Here is a 20,703-nt window from a genome sequence, read left to right as displayed (position 1 = left end):
GAGAAGTTGGGTGGATTAAATGCGATAAGGGACTTGCACCCATCCGTAGTAGCACTAAGGGCCACGAGATACTGAGCCCAGTGCCAAGCACCATGCTAAACGTTCGCTTTCAAAACATTCCCTCCTTCCATCACTGGACCAGGCTCCACGAAGGCAGGGACTAGATCTCCCTTGTTCCCCATCACATTGCCAGTCCTGGGTACATTATCCTGCTGAATGACAATAGTAATAGCGAACCCTCACATATGCCTAATTTTGTAGCAGATATTGTATTCAGCACTGTATTTTTATAATCTTCATGACAACCCTAAGAAGTAGGTACTACTATTATCCTCATATTGTGGATAAGGAAACTGAGGGCACAGAGAGGTTGAGTAACTTTCCCAAAGTCACCAAGCAAGTGACAGAGTGGGGGTCTGAACCCAGGCAGTCTAACTCTAGTATCCAGGCCCTTGACCCCTAAGCTAATTCATGGGGTCAGTGGATGTTTACAACTCCAGCATCAGTCTGTTTTATAGATAAAGCAATGGAAGTAAAGAGAAGTTAAATGATTGGCTCCGCAGCCAAGATTTGGATCCAGGTGTGACTACCCTACATGCTTCTGAAATGGTACCCTAAAGGTTTCCTTCTCTCCCTCCTACCCATGGCCCAAGCTCTGTGGGGTCTCCCCTTCCCCTGTAGGGCTCCCTAAGTGCTGGTCCAAGATGGGCAGCTGTGGAGCAGTAACAATGACCGTCCCCCAAAGGCTCAGAGAGAGCCTCCAGCCAGGGGAGTCCAGTTCTGAGGGTGGGGCTGGCTGTGGGTGGATGCTGGGCCCTCCCTCCCTCCACCTGCAGCCTCTTAGAGGGCCTCGGGTTGTCCCCAGCCCCAGCCCTCTTGGGCAAGATGGAGACTGTCTCTATGGGATTGGGAACCGGCAGTTTCCGTTATGAGGTTTGGTCAAGTGATTTTTCATCCTCATCTCCTGGCAAGAGCTGAGCTTCCCATCACTCACAGGCCTTGTTTTCCATCACTCACATCCTTGCCCATTGGCTGGCATCTGGCTCATCGTGAATGCCCCATGATAATAAGTCAGGGACATGACAGATGCCATTACCATAACATCCCATCCATCCTCCCAGGGTAGGCTGGCATGGAGAGGAGGCCGAGGACAGATGGAGTCAAAAGAGAACAGCTTTTGACATCAGGCTCCTCTGGGGTTGAGTGTGGCCTCTCTTGCTTACGAGCTGGGTAGCTCAGGACAAGTAACCAAACAATGCAGCGAACTTAAGTCTCCCTATCCATAACATGGGGATAGAAATTCTTCTCTGGAAGGAAAGACCACTGCTTTGCACCATTCGTATTGCCGTCTGAGTGGTGCCACTTGAAACCCAACTCCCACAAATACAAGGTGAAGGATGCAGATCCCTGAAGGCTGTACCTTCCCAGTAAGAATTGTTATGCCAACTTTCAGATGTGGAACTGAGGCCTTGCCACACCAGAGATGATGTGGGGTACAGGGCTGGGACAATGTAGGAGCCCAGTGGGCGTGGCATTATTACTGGGTAGGGAGGCAGCCTTTCCAGGCCCCTCCCACACCGTGAATGCCCCGGCCTCCAGCAGACCAGAGGGTGGGGAACCACCTCACAAGAGCCCTGTCAGCCTTCAGTTTCCACAACCACCAGGCTCCTCCTCCTCTCAGTCTGGCCCCAGCCCCCAGCAGCCACAGAGAGCACCAGGCTCCCAGCAGTGGGCTGTGGTTGGTGAGAAGGTTTCCCTCTCTTTGGGGGTTTGCAGCTACCAGACCAAGTGATCCTGAATGGAATCTCTCCCCCAGCCTGGTTTTCCAGTCTCTACCCAAAGCAACTGACCCTGTCTTTATTCTCCCCTCATATGGTGCTTCAATTCAAGGAACATTTTTTAAAAACCTACTATATGCTAGGCACAGTGAATAGGGGAGTGTCGAGATAGATTAGACAGTCCCCAGCCCCAAGAAGGTCCAAGAAGAGTTAGCTGAGGTGGTGGGGTGCAGGGACTTGGGGGCCCCTGGCGTGATGTGCATATGTGTATGTGTGTGTGTGTGTGTGGAATCACCTTCTCTAATGTCACTTGGGCTTGGGCCCAAGGGGGTCACGCTCCCCCCTGAGACCTCAAGCAGCAGCTCTGTCAGCTCAGCTGGGTGGGAAGCCAGAAGCACCTTTGGAATTTAGGCTTTTCTCTGTCTCTCCCTCCAGGTGAGGGTCCCACCCTGTCTGCAGCAGTTTCCTGTCACCTCTCATTGCTTTTCAACTGGCACAACTGGTTGCAATTCTACAGCTTCCAACACAGGAGCTGATCAAGGGATTCCCATCAACTGGGAAAGAAAACTTACATTTTAAATTGTCTCCTATCCCTTTCCTACCTCACCCCCATCAACAACCCCATCCTCTTCATTGTTTTCTTAGTGAACTGTAAGGTATGGCAGCACCTTACCTGGTCTATCTAATTCACTGCAGAGCTCCTAGCAGTGCTAGTACTCAATACATTATTAGTTGAATAAATGGATGGAGAAATAAATGAAGTCCTTCCATGGAACTTGGGCATATTTCACACTTACTTTAGGAAGATGTTCAGATCTCCATGGCTGTTCTCCAAAAGAAGTCACCACCTGCCCCCTTTCCCACTAGAGACCCCTCTTCCTGACCCCTTTATCATTCATTCATTCATTGGACCAATATTTATTGAATAGCTCTTCTAAAGGAAGCATTGTATTGTGTGCTGGGGAGACAAGCCTTCAGCTTCCTTCCACCCTACATCTACCCTTCCACAGGGCTGGCCCCTTCTTTTCTCCCTTTTCTCCATCGCACCACCCCTCCCTGTTCCTTCCATTTTTTACACAGGGATCCGATATTTGGGCCTATTTGATCCTGCCCACCTGCTTAGAAGTTGAAAGAGAAAAGAGGTCTCCCAGTTTCTAGCCTTTGTCTTCAACCCATACTCACACCCCACCCAGGGACCTGTCCTGGCCAAGCGAGGGACATGTCCCAGCCAGGCTCTGCCCAGAACCTCAAGCCAACCTTCCTCCTGGAATGGCCTGAACTTTGTTGCCTCCCCGCGGGGCTCCCGGAAGCCTTGCAGAGATCACCTGGTGCCCGAGCCCCCAGTGCCCTGGCCCCTTGGTGCCGCCTGCGGCGGGAGCTGCCAGCTTTTTGGAATTCCTAATCGCTCCTGGCCCCGGTGATTGGCTGCTCAGCTCTGACCCCACTTGGGCTGCCGCCTGGTTGGATAAAAGGGGAATCTCCTTGGGGCTCCAGAGCATTAGACACAGGAGGGGGCACCTGGGACCAACTTCGCAAAGCGGGGAGCCCGGCGGGGGGGCGGGGGGAGCGAAGGACCTGCGGTCTCGGCCTCTCCAAAGAGCCGGGAGATGACGGGGAAAGCGGGGGAAGCGCTGAGCAAGCCCAAAGCCGAGACAGTGGCCAAGAGTACCTCGGGGGGCGCCCCGGCCAGGTGCACCGGGTTCGGCATCCAGGAGATCCTGGGCTTGAACAAGGAGCCCCCCAGCTCTCACCCACGGGCTGCCCTCGACGGCCTGGCCCCCGGGCACTTGCTGGCAGCGCGCTCCGTGCTCAGCCCAGCAGGAGTGGGCGCCATGGGGCTGCTGGGGCCCGGGGGGCTCCCCGGCTTCTACGCGCAGCCCACCTTCCTGGAAGTGCTGTCCGACCCGCAGAACGTCCACCTGCAGCCGCTGGGCAGAGCGTCGGGGCCGCTGGACACCAGCCAGACGGTCAGTTCGGGTAGGTGAGGGCGAGGCTGTGCGGCCGCCGGACTCGGGGCGAGAACCGGGAGCTCCGCACCGTCGGCTCTCGCCTCCCCGACAAGGCCTTCTCCAGCCGAAAAGTTCGTGCTAGACCGTTGGGTCTCGGCCAGGGCCTGGTTAGAGCGCGCTGGGGAGTGGCGGCCCGGGCCGGGAGGATGCTCCGGCGCCCGCCTCTTTTCGGCCCCAGCGTTTCCGGCCGCCGCGCTGTTCTCCGTTCCCCGAGTCGGGCCCGGCTCGGCCGCGGCGCCCAGTTGGGGCCCCACTGGAAACGGTGGGTGTCGGGGCCCGTGCTGCGGAGTCTCTGGACGAGGTGGAGGCCCCCAGGTCCTCTGTCCATTGAGGCCCAGGTCTCCGGCAGGACCCACGTTCCTGGGACCCGATTCTGTTCCTTGCGCCAGTGGCACAGGCAGCGGGTGCGGGCTCCTGCTCCTGCCCCTACCCTGGTGTCCAAAGTTCCTCCTTCTTTTTTCCGTTCCAAAATAGACCCTTGTTGGTCAACTGGGGTCTATTTTTCACCCCACGACCAGGGACAACCTGGTCACTGCTGCGCGGAAGTTGCCGAGATCCCACGGAAGCGCCACAGCATATCGGATCCTGGCGCCTCGAGGATTCCGGGACCCCTGCATGACCCCACCGCGCCATCCCCGGGCCGCTTTCCCAGGCTTGCTTCCCCGCCTGCTCTGCCACTCCGGCTCTCTTCCACGCTCAGCTCTTACCTCGATTTTTCGTTTTCATTTTGTTTTTTGTATTTAGGGAGCAACGAAAAGTGGTGCGCCGCAGGCTCTGCGGCTTCGGGCGCGGGCGCGTTGCGCCGACACTGCTAAAGGGGATGTGCCCGGGAGCCCCCAGCCTTTCCCGGCTCCCAGCGCCCCGGCATGGCTCCTTAGGGCCAACTTTCTGTCCCGGGGTGCCCTGGTTGCAAGCGTAGGGCAGGGCGTGGAGCCGGGAACGTCGCCGGGAATCTTTGAGACCCCCGAGGCTGCCTCGCTCTCCCGCCGCCCCTGTTCCAAGCGCGCCAAACAGGCTGTCTTTGCCTCTCTTACAACGAAATCTGTTCAAAACCTTCGGATTCGGGCGCCGGCGTGCGTGGGGCCAGCCTGGGCTTAGGGATGGGGACAGCCACCCCTGAGGGTTCCCTGGGAGACAGCGCAGACCCCCGCGGCTCCCGGAGAAGGCCAGGGTGGGGTCCTCGCAGGCTTCGGGAGCCTGACGCTCAGGGTCACCGCCAAGCGCGCCGCCCATTCTGCCGCACGTCCCTATGCCCGCTTTTCAGATTCTGAAGATGTTTCCTCCAGCGACAGAAAAATGTCTAAATCAGCTCTAAACCAGACCAAAAAGCGGAAGAAACGGCGACACAGGTAAGGAAGGCCCGCGCGGCGCTTTCTGCTACCTCTCCTCCCCACCCACCCTCGCCGTCCCCTGTTCTAGACCCAGATCGGAGGCCCGACTCGGGGTGGAGGGACCGGGCGTAGTTCGGGGGGCTCTGCCAGGGGCCCTGGCGTCCGGTGGCGCCGGGTGAGGAGCGTGAGGACCAAACCGGGCGGCGGGGGGCAGGCGTCTCTCCGGCTTGCCCCCTCCTTCTGCGGGAGAATCGGAAGGCCACAACTCCGGCCAAACGCGAGCCAGAGAGGGCTGGCGGCCCCCAGGTCCCCGCATCAGCACGTTCCGAGAGCCACGCAGACCCTTCTGCGGACTGAGACCGGCTCCCGCCGCCCGCCCAAGCCGATTCCCGGGCCCTCTGTCCCCCCGCTCCCCCATTCGTCTCCCGCGGTCCCTGTCCGCTCTATCATCGCCCTAGCCTTCTGCTCCCCACCGTTCCCCGGAGCTTGAGCGTGATATCTGCCCTGATGGAAATTTTTCTCTTGGCTTCTGCTCTTTTTGATCCTGGGCGGGTGGCTTCCCTTCAGTTGGCCTCAGTTTCCCCGTCTGTAAGGTGGGGGTAGGTGTGTGTCTGGACTCGGTAATCCCACCAGCCCTGGCTGGAAGGGAGTGGGCTGCCTGGGGTTCACACTAAAGAGAGGGTTGTTGTTGTGTGTGTGCTTTAAAATACGTCTTTAAATAGGCGATACTTGCACTAAGTTAAAAATTCAGTAGGTTCCAAACGATATATTCTGAAAAGTTATTTTCTTCTACCCTCGACCGGCAGTCCCTTCTGCCTCCGCACCGCTGCCACCAGTTCCTTGTGTAAATTTATGAGGAGGTTTTTTAGGAACTAAAGGGGAGGAAACCAAAAATCTGCTCCTCGGAGCTGCCCGGCGCTCACCTCCGGGTCTGTTTTCGCCTTTCTCTCTCCCGGTTCCAGTTCAGGTGCGGCGCCCGCGGGGTTCCCGCTTTCGGGACTTTTCCCCGCTGGAGCGCTCTCCAGTTCCCCTCCCCGTCCCAGCTCGTCCTCTTCTCTCTTCCCAATTTGTTCTCAGCCTCTTTGCCCCTCTCTGCGCTTCCCGGTTCATTAGCCCTCCGGAAACTCCCCTATTGACGTCTTCTCAGACCCCAACAGGCTCCAGCTTGAAGGAGGGTGAACTTCAACGTGGCTTCTCGGTGACCTCAGTTCATTCCCTTCAAGCAGGTGTTCGTTTTTTGTTTTGCTTGTTTTCTTTTGTTTTAAAGGGAAACTTTTTTTTTTTAAAGCCTGTCCTGATTCATTCAACAAATACTTATTAGAACCCTCCTCTGGACCGGTCTCATGCAGGTCCCAGGGTGGGTGATCGTCAGCCTCCCGCAGTAGGGAGACAGTCTGAGGAGGGAGGGCAGGCGCGGGTCTGGCTGAGCTGCCTCAGTGCTGGTGTGGGGTGGTGGGGGTGGAGTGGGGTTCCCAGAGCATGGACAGCCCTGGAAAAAGCCTCTCTGGGTGCAGGCTCAGTGTTTCTGCATTAGGACATCTTGGGATGTGGCACTTGGAGCTGAGTGATCTGTAGCCCAAAGTCCATACTTAAGGTTCCTGACCCTCTGTCCTCACCTGAGACCTTCTCCTCTAGGGAAACCTGTGGGAGCTTTGAAGGGTTCCCTGGTGGGGATAGGCAGGGTGGCAACTCCCACACACGGGGGCATTGCCTGCTTAGGTTTCTATTTCTGGGGCATGAAAGGGAGCAGATTATTAGAGAGAGGGGAATGGCTACTGATTGTGGGTGCAGTTTTTAATTAGTAAAACATGTGTTTTCCTGAATTTCTCTCATTTGGGGATTTGGGGTAGGTACCCTGTAGTCTGGTGATGAGAATCTTCATCTCCCAGAAACAATCCAGACTTAGCAGGGGTGGGATGGGGTTGGGGAATGTAGCTGCGGTGGCTGTAGTCTTGGGGATTTTTGCTCTTCTCTTTACCCAGAAAGCTCAGAACAGGAGCTGGAAGGGTCTGGGGTCCTGTGTAAAGATGGGAGCAGGATTTGTGTCACATTGTGGAGAGTGGGGGGAGAGGGAGGGGTGTGGTTGAGGCTCCCTGGAGAGCAAGACAACACGTGGACCAGCTTGGAGGCAGGAAATAGGGGAAGTTCAGGAGGGGGATGAGGTTTTCTTGATGGGGCCTCTCCCAGGCAGAGGCTGGCCCTTGAATGGTCCTAAAAGACCTACAAGCAGCTCTCTTCTTTGGCTTTGGCCAGTTCATGCTACCTGAGTGCCAAATTTCCCTAATTTTGAAAAGGACTTGAATTTTTCTTATTGTTTATTTTGATGAATTGCTCTGGGACCCTCTGCAAGTGGCAGGAGAGAAATAGAAAATGGCATTCAAAATTCTGAAGAATTAACTTTCTTTATACATAAGCATTTCACCCCCTTCCCTAGAGAATAGGAAAAACAATTTAGAATCAAACCAGTCGTTTTCTATAAAAAGCAGAATCTCTCTTCCTCACACATACCCTGCATCATCTCCCAAGATATTAAAGCCGACACCAGCATGAGGAATGTATGGGGTTTACACTTGTACTTGTTCCTTGTGCTGGACAAGGCTGAGGGTACAGCATAGGGGATTCTAACCCCCTGTGCCAATCCCAGGGGCTAAATCCCAGGGCATCAAGCAAGGGATGTACTGTTTTTACTCGTCTAGTTTGTGCAATCTGGACTATATTGGCTTTTGGCTTGATGCAGATCTAGGATAAAAGTCACCTGGAGCCTGGTGAAATTAAGGTCTGAAAAGAGAAGAGTTTGTCTCTGGAAGGGAATGTTTAGTGGTTTATTCAAGAAAGGGGTTCTGTGAGCCCCCTAATATTAGATGCAAAATGTGATGTGTTGGAGCCTATTCATTTGTGCATTTTCCTACAGTGAGAGAATGTAGTTTTTGACCAGATTCTTAAGGCAGTTTGTGGCCCAAAATAGATCAATATGAACAGAGCGGAGTGGGGGTAGGGGGATGGGGTGTGCAGTTGGCTCTCAGGGTGACCTCCCCTGAATGGGACCCCTCTGAATGGGACTCCTGCTGGGTGAGTGTGGGATGGTTGGAAGGTAGCTCTTGCCTTCGGAGCACAGGAGGGAACAGGAGAAAAGACTCGGAGGGGTGCTCTAGGGGACCGGTGGTGACTGGGGAAGGGCAGGTGAGGAGGGCTGGAGCACTGGGGTTGGGGAGAGGGTGGGAGATTCAGTTCTTGGCTTTCAAATGCTGGGATACATCTACAATTGACTCTCTGGTGAGTTTCTGTGCTTTGAGAGCAAATTTAAAAATCAACTCTAGCATCTGTCCCTGAGAGGAGCTCAGGGAGCAGGTCCTGGTGTCGCGGGGGCATATATTTGTCTGGTGAGCCCGTCCTCTCTGTGCTTGGGAGGAGGAAGAGGGGCGTGCTATGGTTTTCTAAAATTTCTTCCTTAACACTTTTTCCCCCAAAGCACCTCCAGGAAGTTTCCTAATGTGAAATGCTCTTGGGGACAAAAATAATGCCCCCACCCTCTCAAAAAAAAACAAAGCATACTCTGGGCCCTCAGCCTTGAATGAAGTTGAGTCCAGAGGGTTAAATTCTGTGCAAATGTGTGAGTGTATGTGACTGTGAGTGTAAGTGTGAGTGTGAGGGGGGACTGTGTCTGATTGTGCCAAGCCAGCTTAGGTTTGGGGTGTGGCCAGGGGACACAAAGGAGGGCCCCTCTGTTCTCTCTGGGACAGGGTCCTTCAGTTTCTGGGGTGCTGAGTGCACGGCTTTGCTCCCTCAGGACAATCTTTACCTCCTACCAGCTAGAGGAGCTGGAGAAGGCTTTCAACGAGGCCCACTACCCAGACGTCTATGCCCGGGAGATGCTGGCCATGAAAACAGAGCTGCCAGAAGACAGGATACAGGTAACAGAGCCCTGTGCCCCTTCCTCCCACACCTTCCCCACTCCTGGGGGCATCCACCACTACGGGTGCCCTGGCCCCCACCTCCCACACACTGTTGTGGGGACGACATGCCTGCCCGAAACAGATATTTGAGCTGACAGGTATTTGTTACACACCTACCATGTGAAGTGAGCATTGTGGGGATGTGAGAATCTTTGCAGATGTGGCCTGGCTGGCTGGTCCACCTCGTAGGCTTCCTGAGGACAGAAGAGCTGAGTTTGTCAGACAGACCCTGAGGGAGCCAGGTGGTGAGAGGAGTGCTGGGTGGGTCCTGGATCTTGAGCAGGGTCCCCGTTATGGTGGATGTCCCCTAGCTCCAGCTGAAGGTCCGTTCCAGGGCAGTGGTAGCCCCAGGTCTCTCTGGGTGGTTGTATGGGGGAAGATGGCTACTAGCCCTCACCCCAGTCTGTTTCCTTTCCCTCCCCTCCCCTCCCTTCCTACTTCCACCACCTCTGTCCAGCTGAGGCTCCTTCCTGTCCTCATGACGCAGCAGCCTCTGTCCCTGCCCTGAGCCCCATTCCTCCACGTCTCCCCGGTTCTGGTCCAGCACATGGCCTGGGACATGTGATCAGGCCCCGGGACCCCTGCAAGGGAGTTTTGAGGCATAACCAGCCACTGATCTGGGCTGGAGTGTTCTCAGCTGTGGTGGGCACAGAGCCTCCTTCCAGCAGCAGCAGGACCTTTGTTAAGTCCAGAATCCCCCTAGCCAGGAAGGAGTGGAGCTGCTTCATAATTTCTCTGAGAGAAGATGAAGTCTGATGGTTTTCTGGGCAGGATCTCCACGAAGCACAAGAAGTGAGGGCGGTAGGGAACATTTCCAGAAGATTTAGTGTTGCCTAAACTGGAGCTCAACCGTAAATGGAAGCTGCTCCCATCACCCAAGCAGTCCAGAGAGCAGCTCACTGCTGGGGCTGAGACTTGGAGGGAGGGGGAGGGCTCCTGCACCACCTCCCTGGTCAGGGTCTTTGTGTCTCCAGGTGTGGTATGGGTGTGGCGGGGAGTGGGGGGTGGATTGGCAATCTTTCACTGGGGAGTGGGACATGAGGTCATGAGTTGATTTTCCATAAGGGCCTTTTCCCCTGGAGATCCACTCGGAATTTCCACCAGTGGCTTTAGACATTGACACTAACAATAAGCTCAATTATTCATAAGCAGATTATCTGTTTGGTGCATTATCCATGGTTGCCTGGATCATCACTCCCTCCAAACTGGGTTCCGGTGGAGTGAGGGCTGGAGGGTGATTCCGAACCATGTGTGTGTGTGCGTGTGTGTAGTGTATAAGCCAGGGCCCCAATCAGTTCATGTGTGATAGTCACCACTGGCTGCCTTCAGCAGCACACAGTTGGCCATTACAAGTGTCTGGTTTAAGGGTGGAGAGCTGACGAATTCCTCTTGTTGGCCAGCTCCACATTTGCATTATAGTCCAGTAAGAAGGAATGGCTTGTCCTTGCAGTGGGTTGTCCTAAAATCTGGCTGTCATGGTGGTGGTGGTGGTGGGAGGGGGTGTTTGGAGCCTTCTGGGCTCAGGATTTGGGGAAGGCTCTCCCCCAGCTGTGACATGGCTCCACGGGCCCTGGCCAGCAGACGCTAGGCTTCCAGAAAACCAGCATGGAGGAGCTAGGTGTGCCAGGCAGGAGCATTAATTATCATGGGACTGTGAGGACTGGCTGTGGCATTTTGTGGCTATGGGAGAACCGAGACAAGAATCTCTCCAACTCTTTGAGCACCGCATGGTTCTTTGGCTAAATGCTGAAGGTGTGAGTTGTTGAGTAGTCCTGCCCCAAAGCATTTTACCCAGTGCCCTGGGAAAGGTCCTAGGGTGTATCAACAATAATTATAGCTGTAATTTACAGAGTGTGTTCCATGTGCAGGTGTTTCCCTAAATATGCAATGTAAACAGGAGAGGCAGGGTGGTCTAGTACTTAGGGACACTGCCTGGGTTCAAGTCCCGGCTTCCCCAGTTATGAGCTGAGTGGCCTGGGCAAGCTACTTACCCTCCCAGAATCTCCCAGCCCTCATCTGTAGAATGGGGAGGACAGTGGCACCTGCCTGTTGTAGAGATGCAACAAGATCTGTGACAAGTGCTCAGAGCAGGGCCTGGGGCCTGGTGGAGGCCCAGTTATCACTAGATTTCAGCTCTGACCTCATTAGATCCCCAGGGACCACCTGGGAGGTAGAGCTCGTTAGCATCCTTCTATAACTAAGGAAACTGAGGCCTGGCAACTTGCTCAAGGCCACACAGCTAGTAAGTGGGGGGCACAGGATTCAAATCCTGATCTGAATCCAAAGCCCACACTTTCAACCCCTGCCTCTTGGATTGGAAGCCATTGCTTTGACTTGAAGCTGAGGAACAGAAGTGGTTTGAAGTTGGGGGGAGAGGAAGGAACAAACCTTCTTTATAAAAATAAGCAATATTTATTAGGTATCAGCACTGTTTAAAAAAAAAAAAACAAAATTCATTCATTAAAAAATATTTTTTAGTGGGCAGATTCATGTACATGAGTTCAAAAAGGGTGAAAAATGAATCCTGCTACCCACCAGCAGCTGTTCCGGTGGTAACCAGTTTATTCTATTTTCTTCCAGAGGTAGTTTATGCATACTCAGCAAAGAATTCTCAGAACAGTCTGTGAACTAGATATTCCCATTTTACAGTTAAAGAACTAAGGCACAGACAAGTCTGCCTAAGGTAGTGCCAGCTGGGGGCAGGATTCGCACCTGAGTCTGTCTAGAGTCTGACCTTTCTGCCTGGTGTGTTAAGTGGGAACAATGCTTCAAAAGATGGAAAGCTACTACTCCAGAGCTCTCTGTCGGAGGCCTTTGTGTGTGTGTTGGGGGAGAAGGGGCAGTTATCAGAGGCTCCAAGTTAGAAGTGAGAAATGCTCAAGGGGGAAGGGAAAGGTTATTGGACTGCGTGTCAGAGGCCTGGGCTCTTAGTCCTGGCTCTGACACCCACCAGGTGTGACACAGGCCAGGTCACTTCCCATCTCTGGGCTTCACCTTCCTTGTCTGCAAAAGGAAGAGGTGGGGTCCCTCCCAGGGAGGGGCTGCTCAGGGTCCCCTCCCCTCCCCCAGCCTCTGGGCCACCACTGATGGAATGGGGTGCAGGATAGGTGGAGGTGGATGGTCCCAGGCAGACACTGCTGCTGGGCCCATCCAAATAGACACCCTGATATGTCTGAGGCCTATGTCTAGTGTCTAGTGAAAACCTATTTCTAACTCTTGTTTCACAGCCAGCAAGTCAAACTCCGAGCCTCCAGTTACTCATTTGTAAAATAATAACAACATTATATTTCAGAAATTCTAATTTAATGAAAGTATTATTACTGGAATTTATTAAGTTCTTGTCATTGTCCCAAATGTTGTGAAGTGCCTTCCATGCCTGACAACAACCAGATGAGTTAGATGCTATTCTTACCCCATTCTCTGGAAGAGGAAATTGAGGGGCTGAGAGGCAAAGGAAGTAGTAGACTCGGGTTCCAGCCTGTGCTCTGCTATGCTCAGATGAGATCACGTGGGATTAAATAGGCGCGCTGCTCTGTATAAACCGCAACGGAGGCAGATGTGGGTGATAAGGGCAGGCCCCTTGGTGTTTCCTCTGCTTTGGCTTTAGGGCTATGCACTTCCTCACTCGCACCTCTCTGGGTGGGATGGAGAAATACGGTGCACCCTTGGGGAAAGAAGCAATTCAGATTCTCCATGTCAGGCTCAGGCACACGTCCTCTTAATGTCTCCCAAAACTTGTCGGGATATGGCATTCTGGAAGGCCCTAGCAGATGTTAGCCTTGGGGAAGGTGAAATGGGTTTGCAGAACAGACTTATTTCCTCTGTAGGGTCACTTGCTATTAGAGTGTTAAGATCAGGGCATATTCATTTATTTGTTTGCATAATTTTTTTTCTGACAAAAGTCATACTTGTTAGGAAAATGCAAACATTACAGAAATATGAAAACTGCAAAATGAACAATGCCCCCCCACACACACACACACATACACACTCTAGCGGCTTAGTGTATGTGGTACACTTACTATATATGGCAGGGGTATGGATTCTCGACTTTGCCGCTTTTAAAGTGGCTCCTGCCAAGGGTGGGGAACAAAGCTTTAGGAGGTTATATTCCAGAAGTTAGAATCTAGGTGCCTAGACGGGAAAGGGTTTGCAGTGTATCTTAGCCTGGGATATTTGTTAGAATCACCAGGGAAGCTTTTTAAAATACCCATACAGGGACCCCACACCCAGCAATTCTGATTTAATTGCCTTTGGGTGCAGCCTCAGCATCTGTAAGTTTTTTAGCATCCCAGGTGGTTCTGTGTGCACCCAGTGCTAAAACAGTGGGTTAGAGGCTTGGGAGAGGTGTTTCTGTGTTTTAAGTGAGAGAACTGGGTTAGTATGAATGGGAGAAAGTGCTAAATGACCCGTCAGGTGTGTGGGAAAGGAGGCACCTGAGGCTGCCTAGGGCTGACCGGAAACGTGGGCAGAGCTGCCCCCTAGTGGGCATTGGAGGCTGCAGCAGGGCCCGGCTTGTCTAGGGACCGGAAAGTGCTGAAATACAGTGTCAGAAGTGCTGAGTGGGTTTGAAGGGTGAAGTCATTAAATCACAGCAGCAATGAGCCCAAATTAATCAGCTTCCAGCCAGAGGAGAGGAAAGAAGCTGGGTGAACATGATGGAAGCTGCGCATAACCGGCAGAGCCAGGCAATGGCATGCGGAGAGATGGGAGGGCCAGGTTTGGAGCAGCGCGGTGACCCGCGGGTGAAAAGAACATCCATTGTGAACGATGTCTCCTTTAGGGGGTGATCCTGGAAGGACCAGAGGGGGTGTCTTGGGAGAGCCATTGAGGGAAGGAGCCCTGGGCATGCTGTCTTGTGGGGATACAAAGATGGGAGCTGGTGGGACAGAAGCTGTATGATGGTGCAGAGGTGAGAGAAGCCCTGGGTCCAACCACAGCTGCTCATGCCAGTTACCCACATAAAGAGCTGATGGAGGTGCCTGGCCTGCTGGATATGGGCCCTGCAGCAGCAGAGCACCCATTTCCCAAGAAGTCCTTCCCTGGATCCAGTCCGTCCTTGGAGGCACAGACATTCCCTCTGCTAGCTGTGGAGGCACCTGCCAGATCAGCTGTCGGCAGCTAGAGGCAGCCCACTTGGGCTTCCTGAGCACTGCCGGGGCACCACCTCAGAGGGGAAAGGCATCTGGGGACCCAGGCTCTTCTCCAAGCTGGAAGAGCTTCCTAACTTTCCTTTGCCTGGTGTCCCTGGGTGTCACTTATGGGCCCCTTCTTGGGCTCTTGGAGCCCTGAGCTATAAGGCAGGGGCCTCACTGAGGCCTTGATGCCTGAAGAGTTCAGGACCAGACTCCCATATGAGAAGAGCAGTCTCTTCCAGAAAGTGGGCAGTCAGGAGGGCAGGGGAGAGAGGCATTAAAGGTATATTACGGGCTTGCCAGACCCAAGAGACCAACTAGGGAAAGGGGCCTAAATGCTAAGATGGAATCGCAAAGGTAGGAGATGGGAGAACCTGGATTTATGTTAAAAGTGTCATAGAGTGTTTGCTTGAAAGCAAAGCCTCATCTCGTTGCACATTTGTCCATAGAATTCAAGCATCAGACCAACATTTTTTTAAATCCCTTCCTATGTGCCAGGCATTTTCCACAAACTATTTTAATTTTCTACAACAAACCTCCGAGGAGTGGTATCATGTGGCAGAAGAGGAACCAGAAGCTCAGAAAGGTTAAGAAATGCACCCAAGAGTGCAAAGCCAGTTGGAGGCAGAGAGTAAGGATCTCCAACCCAGGTCTTCTACCTCCTGAATTACAGCAGGATTGCAGGGAGTGGTGGGCACTGCGGGGGATCTTCTCTCCCGTTTGAATCCTGACAGTCTGGAATATACTTGAAATGTGGGAGGAGTTTCAAGGGCATCTGTTTGGCCCTCTGGATACCAAGAGGGGCAATTAGAGGCTATTTGTATTAAAATATTACAGTCTGGAGGTTAGTTTTGTCTTTTCCTCCCTCCTCCTAGAGTTGCTGCTGCCGCCACTGGTGCTATTATTTTTTTGTAGTTATTTGTCAGCCCAGCATTGCTAAAAAGCAGGTGGAGGTGGCCAGAAGGGCAGGTAGCATCACTGACTTAAGAAATGTGCTTCTACCGTAATAATCATAACTGACATTTATTGAGCACTTTCCGTGCAACAAGCATTGCTTATAGGCACTTTTCCTTACTTTCTTTAATCCTGAAAACAACTCTGTAAGGTAGGTATTCTTATTTTATGTTTGAAGAGTCTAAGACTGACAGAAGTCAAGTAACTTGCCCAAGATCACACAGCAATTATTGTCAAAGCTGGGAATTCCAGTTCAGGACTGGCTGACCTCAGTGCTTCTTGCAAACTTTTAAGTTCTGAACATGTGCCGGTTTTTCTAGGAAGGGAAGGGAAAAGTAAATATGAAGAATGGTTAGGGTAAATTCTGAGCCTTTGTCAACTCCACCCCCACCCCCCCACCCCCGCCCAGGGCACCACTGCCACAGCTTCCCTGCCAACTATTCTAAAAAGAAATTGTTCTGGCTGTCCAAGGTTTCCTCTATAAATTGGAGCAGCATCTGGCCTTTGTGGAGAGCCAAGCATTCCAGGAGCCCATAACCCATGGTCTGGATGACTCTTGGTTTGAGCAACCAGCTGGCACCAACTCCCCTGGGAGAGTTTGGTCAAAGCAAAGTCCTGGTCTGCAGACCAGTTATTCATTCACCCAAATGAGAAGAGCCAGAAAAATGGTTGTGTTTGCAGGCCTCAGAGATCATCTAAATTCCAACTCTGCACCCTTTCTTTAGTGTTCCGATAACGATGCCATTTCCATCTGATAGCACCGCTCCCCATTTCAAGCACCAGTACCCATCATGGAACTCCTGGGGAAGCTGAGGCAATGCCCCTTCTCAGGCATCTACACCGGGGCAAGTGGGGACATCTCATCTTTTATGCTCCAAAATCTCTCCTCCAAAATTTCTAAATCCAAACCATGCTTCAAACGGCAAGTTCTTTCATTTTTGGCATCAAAACTCATTTGGTGGCAAAAACTTGGTCTTTTTATTTATCTTCTCAGTGTGAATAGGTATACTTATGCTGCAGAAATCAAATCTGATGGGTTTGATTATGGGGTGCTGTGGTTGCAGGGTGTTATGTAACATGCAGTATATGCATCCCATGTCCTTTCTTAAATCTAAAACATTCTCAAGTTTGGCCCCGAGGGTTCCATTTAAGGGGTTGTGACTGTTAGGTTGTATAATGCATTCAGTATATTCAATCAGGACAGGTCCTCTCCCCACCAGGAGGCAGATGGCTTGCTTATAATCTCTGACCCTCTGCTTTCACGACTTGGTGCCTGGGATTCCATCAACCGGCAGTTCATTCTTTGCAATCTTCTCTGAGTGGTGGCGGAAACCGGAAGTCACTTGTACCTTTAGGATCAGTCCTCTGAGATTTTTCCCTCAGAGGCGGAAGGTACCCTGAGACCACTGGATCCTTGTGGAGGGGGTCCAAGTGCTAAAGGAAGGGGGATCAGACAAGGCAAAGCCAGGGCCTGGGTAGGGGAGAGATGTAAACGCAGCGCAGAGCCAGGCCGGGCTGAAGTCAGCCCACCGCTCTCCACTCTGCAGTGCACCCGGGGCGTCTGGGTTCGCGCCAGGGGGAAGCCTCGGACCTTTACCGAACGGCAGGTGCCACCCGGGGTGGGACGAACGACAGTTTCCTAACGCCGCTGGCCGTCGCGGGGGAGGCGAGGCCCGGGGCGTCTGAGGCGGGTTCTCTCCCACTTGGAGAGGCTACGGGCTTTTGGTAAAAGAAGAGTTACAAAGTTAAAGATGCGCTCGGACCGTGCGGCCTTTCCAGCGGGGCACGGCGTCTCGGGTCTCCGGGCTCTCCTGGGGCGGCGGGGGATGCGAGGCGGGGCGGGCACGGAGCCGCAGACCCCCGGCCGCCGCGGGCCGCGCACTCCTCCCCCTGGCGGCGGCGGCGGGAACCGCGGGAGCGCGCGCACCGCGAGCCCCAGCCCGGCCCTCCCCGCGGCCGCGGCAGCAAAGGGTTAAGCTGTCAGCGGCGCGATGTTAAACAGGTGTCAAAGGCGCCCCATATATCTGCAGATTGAAATCAAATGCTTTGCCGTATAAAAAGATAAATTACCCGGGCGCTGCCGCGCGTCCCACTCATCACGCCAGCGCCAGACGGCAAGCAATTTTTTTTTTTTAATGTGCTAACGACCTAATCAAGCAATCAAGTCGGAGAAGATTGCAGAGTGACCCGGGCAGCCATCTGCCGGCGAGCCCCGCATTCATTTCCCGCGCCCCCGCGCGGGGCGGGGACCGGGGGAGGAAGCTGCCGGGGGGAAGAGGGGAAAAATCCTAAACAAATTAACACCCAATTTTCCCCGTCTAATTAGTTAAATGAGAAGTGTTTGGGGTCCCCCGGGGAGGGGGAGCGGCTCGCGGTGAGGCGAACGCTGCCTCCCCAGTATTAATTAGTGCGGGTCAATGCTGCGGCTCCCGGGAGAGCAGCCGCTTTAATTTCCCGTGATATTTCAGTGCCTGAGGCCCATCGATTCAAACTGAAATTAACTTATTTTTCAATCAGCCCAGGGCTGCCCCTGGGGGTGACTCTTCTTTTGCCGCCTCCTGAATAGAGCTGGAGCAATTTTTCATCAAAAGCTGCTACCTCCGCCGCCCAGGGCGGGGGAAGGGGCCGAGGCGAGGGGATGGAAATCGCCCAGGAAACTAATAGATTTTTCCCGAGCCCTCCTCTTCCCTAGCCGCCACCCTCCCCGGCGCCTCGGGCGTCTCGCTGCCTGGGGTCAGGGCCCCGAGGGGCGGTGAGGAAGCCGAAGCCGGAGGGGCCCGGCCTTGGGGCCTGGCGGCGCGCAGCGGTTTCCCGCGGGCTTCTCACCTCCTAGGGGACGACCCAGGGGAAGCTCCCGGCTCTGTCAGCAGCTGCAAGCCTCAGGAAAGCTGCTGTGGGAGCCCGAGAATCCTCTCCCCCTCCCCTCTCCAATATGGTGGGGATCCTAGGGTCTCCTCCAAGAGCAGGGCTAGAGTGCAGTAGACACCCCAGGGTTCTCCGTTCTCATTCAGACTGCACCAGCCAGCTTCTGAGCCAGAGGACATTCCCTAGATGCCCCCTCCCCACCCCCATTGGTCCCCACCCCCATTTGCGCCTCATCTCCGGGGAGGTTTGTCTTCATTCCTTGATGAACAGCTGCCCAGCTCACCCAGAGTTTGGGCCAAACTGTGGAGACTGGAGAACAATGGGAAGGGCATGATGGCATGCAGGGCCTGGCCAGGACAGGTGGGGAATGGAGGTTGCCTTGGGGACAGGGGAGAGTTCCCCAGGCCTCCAGGGACCTGGATGAAACCTCCAAGACCATTGTACTCCCTTTGGTAGGAGTCTGCACTCATCTCGTAGCCTTCCCTGGCTGCTCTGTCCTTGGGTTCAGGGGAGAGGGTGCCTTGGACCCCCTGCAAATCAGTAAGGAGCTTCTGTGTCTACACTGGAGATGTGAACCCTCCCCAGGGAGCCAACGGGGTTTGGCTTCTCAGCTGCAACCCGAGGACTGCGCCTGGGTTCTGCCCTCCCAGCAAGACCTTGTCAGGAGGCAGCTGTCCCATCTCCCTAGAATGGCAATAAGGGCCACGTTGACAGGACCTGAGGTCCTCGTTCTGAACACTCCTGAGCCAGGAGGAATGTAGGGAGGGAGAGCTTAGGTAAGGACACCCTGCTGGAGAGACCCACGGTCAGAAGGTAGAAGGTGATGGGCCTGCTGGTCATCTAAGGACCGGGGACCTTAACTCCAGACAGACATGCAGGTAAGGGCCTCAGGGTAAGTGCCTTTCAGAGCACACCCCTAACCTGTTCCTCTGCACCGGCAGGTCTGGTTCCAGAACCGCAGAGCCAAGTGGAGAAAGCGGGAGAAGTGCTGGGGCCGGAGCAGTGTCATGGCGGAGTACGGGCTGTATGGAGCCATGGTACGGCACTCCATCCCCCTCCCAGAGTCCATCCTCAAGTCCGCCAAGGATGGCATCATGGACTCCTGTGCCCCGTGGCTACTGGGTAAGAGCCCATACCCTCCTCGGGGCCCTGCTCCTCGGTGAGGAGAGTGGGCTCCCTAGGGGAGGGGACCGAGTCCTGGAGCCAGGGTATCTGGGCCACAGTGGCCCAGAAGGCGAGAGGCCTCCAGTCCACCTGGGGGGCCTGGTGTCTGTCCTTGGGTGGAGTGTCCCTGACTGTGAGTGCTTTTGTCCTGTGACGATGATGGGGCTGTTGCCCTCGGGTTTGTACATCCCTTCTCTCCTGGGCCAGAGGTGAGCTTATGGTGACTGAAATGGTCCCCCTTGGAGGCTAAGAGAATTCCTAGGTCTCTTTGGCCACTATACTGACTTTGCCCAAAGGACCCCCCACCCCCCGCCAAATCTATCCACCTGCTATTGTCCCCACCTGCCACCTGGGCTCATGTCTGATAGCAGCACTAGCTTAACTTGGGGATCTAAGATCTGCAATCCCAAGAGAGAGGGATAGGGGAAGGCAAGTGCTGTGTCCTAGAAGGGGCAAAACAGGCTGCCTGGCGCAGGGGCTGGGCATGGAGAAACCCTCTGCCTGGTTCCCAAATGCCAGTCGGCAGCCCCATGCCCCCTGGCCGCCCTCCCCCGCCCCTGCCCCGGCCCCAGCCCCGGGGACTCGCGTGACTGCGGTGTGTGATGTAAGGCTTTCTGCTCGTCCTTAATTCTGCCCTCTCTCTATCTTTGCTGTTTTCAGTTCAAGATGGCTTTCCCAGGCGCTTTTCTAAACCCGAATACCAACAATTCTTTTTAGGGATGCACAAAAAGTCGCTGGAGGCAGCAGCCGAGTCGGGGAGGAAGCCCGAGGTGGAGCGCCAGGCCCTGCCCAAGCTTGACAAGATGGAGCAGGAGGAGCGGGGCCCCGACCCTCAGGCAACCATCTCCCAGGAGGAACTGAGGGAGAACAGCATTGCGGCGCTGCGAGCCAAAGCGCAGGAGCACAGCACCAAAGTGCTGGGGACTGTGTCTGGGCCGGACAGCCTGGCGCGAAATGCCGAGAAGCCAGAGGAAGAGGAGGCCGTGGACGAAGACAGGCCAACAGAGAAGCTGAGTCCCCCGCGGCTCGAGGACGTGGCTTAGGTTACTGGGGCCCCAGGACTCTGCTCGTCTTGAGGCTGCGGTGCCAGGAGATGCTCTCCCAGGCAGGGCCCAGGCTTGCCCTCTGCCACCCTTCCCCTTCCCACAGGTCCGCCATGACCCCCCGGGTGACTAGGCACAATTTGATTCTGGTCAAGGCTTTGCACCATGCTGAGACACCACCTGGCCTTGACCTCTCAGCCTGCTCCTCATCCAGCATCCTGGCCTCTTAAACCTTGCTGCCCCAGTCCTTGAGTCCCTTTCACGCAATCCCTTGGCAACTCGCACTGTCCACGATCACCCCTTACTCTCTGTTCTGTTGCTCTGAAGAGCCCCACCCCACCCCCACCCAGCTCTCCATCCCCTGTGGATTCTGCTCTGCCCGTGCCTGAAAGCCCACTGCTGCAAACGCATTGCCTGCATGGCTGTGACGCTGATTGAGAACCTGCACTCCAGCTCCAATGTCCCGAGCAC

The 20,703-nt window shown here is 54.5% G+C and overlaps 1 protein-coding gene across 1 annotated transcript; it reads left to right on the top strand.

Annotated features, from left to right (window-relative positions):
- Positions 1-3,385: 3,385 nt before the first annotated feature.
- VSX2 (visual system homeobox 2) lies at positions 3,386-20,489 on the top strand. The gene is made up of 5 exons (XM_037835281.1): positions 3,386-3,755; positions 5,052-5,136; positions 8,906-9,029; positions 18,967-19,147; positions 19,907-20,489. The coding sequence occupies exons 1-5, from the start codon at positions 3,386-3,388 to the stop codon at positions 20,230-20,232; spliced, it is 1,086 nt and encodes a 361-aa protein (XP_037691209.1). The 3' UTR covers positions 20,233-20,489.
- The last annotated feature ends 214 nt before the right edge of the window (positions 20,490-20,703 follow it).

Source organism: Choloepus didactylus, chromosome 4 (genome assembly GCF_015220235.1).
Source record: "Choloepus didactylus isolate mChoDid1 chromosome 4, mChoDid1.pri, whole genome shotgun sequence".
Classification (NCBI taxonomy): Eukaryota; Metazoa; Chordata; class Mammalia; order Pilosa; family Megalonychidae; genus Choloepus; species Choloepus didactylus.
Note: the sequence above shows the minus strand (reverse complement) of the source record. Positions and strands in the feature narration are given on the sequence as shown.